General features: G+C 42.9%; 1 protein-coding gene across 1 annotated transcript; it reads right to left on the reverse strand.

The window, feature by feature from the left end:
* Window positions 1-1,409: 1,409 nt before the first annotated feature.
* pex12 (peroxisomal biogenesis factor 12) lies at window positions 1,410-4,316 on the reverse strand. Its single transcript, XM_023819445.2, has 3 exons — window positions 3,943-4,316; window positions 3,168-3,703; window positions 1,410-2,907 (listed from the first exon to the last, which is right to left on the reverse strand). The coding sequence occupies exons 1-3, from the start codon at window positions 4,063-4,065 to the stop codon at window positions 2,514-2,516; spliced, it is 1,053 nt and encodes a 350-aa protein (XP_023675213.1). The 5' UTR covers window positions 4,066-4,316; the 3' UTR covers window positions 1,410-2,513.
* Between the last annotated feature and the right edge of the window lie 2 nt (window positions 4,317-4,318).

The raw sequence follows: 4,318 nt of genomic DNA on the forward strand, positions 1-4,318 counted from the left end.
GCCTGCAGAGTCGCACTGCCAGTGGGCCCTTGGAGGCCCTTAACACCACTGGCTCCGGGGATTGTGGCATCTTGCCTTTGACCCCAAAACTTGATCTCGTCTGTGTGTTTCTGTATCTCTTGGAAAGGCATGAAGGCTAATTTTCCCATACGCATGAATAAAATACTTCTTACTGTCTCCTGTATTCAAGATGCAGAATCTTCCAATTTTTTGTTATTTGGTAGAAACATTAATGGATGTTAGCCATATACTGTACACAACGACTGCGCATCCCTGACTGTGTTTTGATTGCAAAATCACAACAGGCTACTGCTCAACAGTGACTAAGTGTATGCAAGCAGGTATCAGGTTTCAGTATCTTAAATAAGGTGTATGCCTTGATGATGGGGAATCTGAGCTCGTCTAGCTGCCAGGGTGAAAGGAGAGGCAACAACATGTAGGAATATAGAGGTGGACCATCCATGCTTGGGCTGGGAACAGCACACAGCGGGAGCCCGGGGCTCTGCAGAGGATGATGCGGTCGGCTGAGTCAGATAAAACGCAGGGCCAGCAGAATCATCAGTGATCCCAGCTTCTGTGAAAATGGCCCCTTTGTGCTGAGACTAGGAAAATGCCACTGTGGCTTAGACTGCACAAAAAGACTGAGAGCCCCTCCCCTCCCCCAGCAACCCAGATCCTCAATGAGGGCAGTGTCCCAATGCTAACCGCTATTCCACCACAGGCTGTACAATGTCCAGCTTCATGTGTACGTTAGACTGACACTTTGCACTATTGCCTGCCACTTTCTTACTATTTTTTTGGGTATTTACAATTATTACACTGGTCAACAAATTTTTCCTTTTGGGCTAATCTATTTTTTTTTGTGCTAAATTCAAATCCGAATTTCCATATCACGCAAGGATTTTTAGAAACTTTATATGTATATTTACAGTATAGGTGCATGGTGGAAGTGACTCATGAAAAAAGTAGAAGTCCATGATTTTCTGCTGTACAGTGGTACCTCAGTTCTCAAACTCGTTAGAACTCGAATTTCTTAAGTCAAACAAACCAGTTCTGAAAAAAATTACCTAGTACTCGATCTGAATCTCAGAAGTCAAACCGTGAACGCCGACCTCAGATAACTTGTACGCGCAGGGGAAATGAGTCACGAGGCACGTCTCTCAGCGGAAACAAAGGGTAACACTTCGATCTCAGCTTCGCATTCGCTGTGATAGCATCCTGCATGTTTACACAAGCTGAATACATATTTAGACAGTAAAAATACATTTAGACAATGATAGACAGTAACAGTAATTATATGATAAAATACATTTTAAAATAAAAATTTCTTAATGGTTTATTAATAGAACAATAAATTTAATAATATTGTCAGGCTGAGCGGGGACGGAATGGAGACAAAGGCGCAGACGTCACGGTATCGGGGAACACAGGGTTTAATTACAGGTAAGGCAGGCAAAACGCAGACGGACAATACAAAGACCGGACTGGGGAAACAAACTGAAACGCGGACTAAATACAGAGGACTAATGACAACAACCAGAAACAGCTGATCACACGGGGATTCCACACGGGGTTAACAAGGGGGCGTGGCACACGGAAGGAGCAGACGATCGGGGTAGGACACATTGTTTTTTTTTTAACTTTACACATTGGATATATTTATTTTCTTACTTTACAAATTACTGTTTTGATAAGTGTCCTTAGATGTTTAGTACAGTATATGCTCTTGTTTTATCCGGTTCATTTTGTGTTTAAATGCTAAAAAAAAACATATTTAGGTGTTATTTTTTGGGGCCGGGAACCAATTAATTGGTTTTCCATTATTCCTTATAGGGAAAATTCGATCAGAACCCAAACTTTTTAGGATTCGATCCGGAGTTCTGAACGGAATAAGTGCGAGTTCAAAGGTACCACTGTACTTGGCTTCAGGAACATCTCTTAATGGTTCACTTGCCTTGATATCATACTTCCATATCAAAGAGAAAGGTCCGGTCTCAACATGTCCGAAAATGTCAAGCTCTGACAAAAGAAATACAGCACTTTGCACCCTTCTGTAAAGTCTCGAAAATGTTCACAAACAGAAATTAAAATTTTCCTAAATAAAACTTTAATATACTCATGCATTCTTAATAAGGAATTGTATACCGTCAATATAGCCTAAAAATGTCTCTCAAAAATTATGAGTGACAGCAAAAGTCTGAGTGCATTTCTGAAAGCGGCATAAAGTACAGACAAGACGCTCCCTTAGCTGTTCTGACTAAATCTTTGTTGACCATTGTTACCATACATGTTTAACATCCTCTTTTTGTACTTGTGTTCCTTGTTTAGAGCCATGGAGTCAGCCAACCAAGCAATTCACTGTACATTTTACTTCAGTATAACTATGTGTTAATAATAAAAAAACCACAGTGCTACGTCAATAACAGCATTTATGCATCAGAGTGACATGATCTTCAGACAAATGGCTACAGGAAATCAAGGATGTTGAATGACATAAATCACGTTTTCCCACATTAGCTTTCAGGTGAATAGATCTTGATAAGGTGTTGCAGTTCTGTTGGGTATCCAGTGAGGGGGCATCTCTGATGGGCTTTGACATAGATGTATATGCAGCGATAACAGAATACGTAGCCAGAGGTGGCCAAGGCAGTCTCGTTGGCACGGACCTTGCGACAAAGCGGACAGACGTTAGTGGCCAGGAATGGCTGCTCCTCGCTGTGGTCAAGGTGAAGAGGTGGGGATGGTGTAGGGAGAGATGTCAAGGACTTGATGGTGCTGTTGTTCTCTGAAGAGTACCACCATTCCAAGAACTGCAGGAAGAACACCCCCAGGGAAAGGCTGGTAGAGATGGCAACAGCTACACTGCCCAGAGCTGCCGAAAACGTTTTCTGCAGCTTTACAGAGAAGCTGGAAGATAAAACAGTCGATTACTTATGAGTGACAGGATGGTGTATCTGCCCTTTGTAGATCTAACATATCCAACGTTACAGATTAATGATCCGTGGTGGCTATAGCAATCACATGAAGTATTTATACTTTTTAAAGATGAAGATTTTCATATTACACATATATACTAATACACTTTTGGATCTGATGAAGTTGTGGTGAGATGCAAACAAAAAAACACTTTTCGTAGGCCGTCTCAAGACACTTTTTTGGGCTCTCACCTTTGTTTGGAGGCCAGTGTTGTGGTAGGCTTTAGATCTATACTCTGAACGTCATAAGCTGTGAGGCGCACCAGCCTGACTCCAGCAAGCCACACCAGGGGGGAGTGGTGCCACGTCCGGCCGAAGATGTAGGCAAGCTGTTGGCAGAAGATCCAGCCTTCCCATGCTGTGCTGACAAAGGGATAGGCAGCCAAGAAGGCCCGGTACATACGCCGGAATCTCGTCTGCGGTAGCTGTATTGAATAGTCATCCTCGTCCCTCTGTCTGGCCAGAATCTTCTCCAGCTTGGCACGCAGGTAAGGGACCAGGACGAGCAGGAGTAAGGAGCGCCAGTGCTGCTTCCGACGGAGTCCGACATGCGCTGGGCGCAAGGGGTGGGCGGCCACCACGCGCTTCAGGCCGTAGAAGTTCTCCGAAAAAGAAGCGCTGGTTTTACAGAGGAAATGATGCTGTAGCAAGAAATCTAGGCACACGTAGATTTCATCAAACCACTGCCACAAAGGTCCGTAACGTGAAGGGTTGGACTCTGCCAGAACCTGCAGTTAACAAGTCAATATCGTGTTAAAATGCCATCTTTAAAAACCCTACACAATTCTTTTAGCTCACATTAACAAAACATACATTATTATAGCGGTAGTCTACGTTTCTAAAGAATCATGCCATTGTAGTCGAAGTAAAGTGTTTAAGTCTCCTCACTGAATAAGCGGAGCAGGCTAGAGAAATTATTTGCATGCTACGTTTATAAAGCTAAAAGACAACATAGATAAATGACAACCTTCACGGCGTGCTGAACAGCAGGTCTGACAGCACCCAATAACGAGTCCTGGGCCAGAACTTCGAAAATCGAAGGTCGGGCATCCGCTGCAGCTGTAGTGATATGGGCACCTCTTTCCGCCATAATTTCCAGGTAGGTTAAAAACGATACTAAATTTTACTTATATTAAAGTATAATCGAATATTAAAATGACAGAAAACCATTCCTGTCAAGCATTGCTTTTAATCAAAATGCAATCACGGGAAACATCCACAACTGATGTGTTAGGGACATCTAAATCATCTCTAAGAACAGAAATTCATAAACCACAAAGTCCAAACGGTAAACTTTTCGTTTGGTGTTCACCCCAAAGACATCCGGACAGCAACTTCCGGTC

The sequence above is a fragment of the Paramormyrops kingsleyae genome, chromosome 18, assembly GCF_048594095.1.
Source record: "Paramormyrops kingsleyae isolate MSU_618 chromosome 18, PKINGS_0.4, whole genome shotgun sequence".
NCBI lineage: Eukaryota > Metazoa > Chordata > Actinopteri > Osteoglossiformes > Mormyridae > Paramormyrops > Paramormyrops kingsleyae.

Bases quoted from the DNA above. Each gene is read 5' to 3' on its own strand.
- pex12 (XM_023819445.2), bottom strand. From the start codon at position 4,065: ATGGCGGAAAGAGGTGCCCATATCACTACAGCTGCAGCGGATGCCCGA. The intron at 3,704-3,942 runs GTTGTCATTTAT...TGTTAACTGCAG, and splicing joins CTGTTCAGCACGCCGTGAAG to GTTCTGGCAGAGTCCAACCC. The intron at 2,908-3,167 runs GTGAGAGCCCAA...TTTATCTTCCAG, and splicing joins ACACTGGCCTCCAAACAAAG to CTTCTCTGTAAAGCTGCAGA.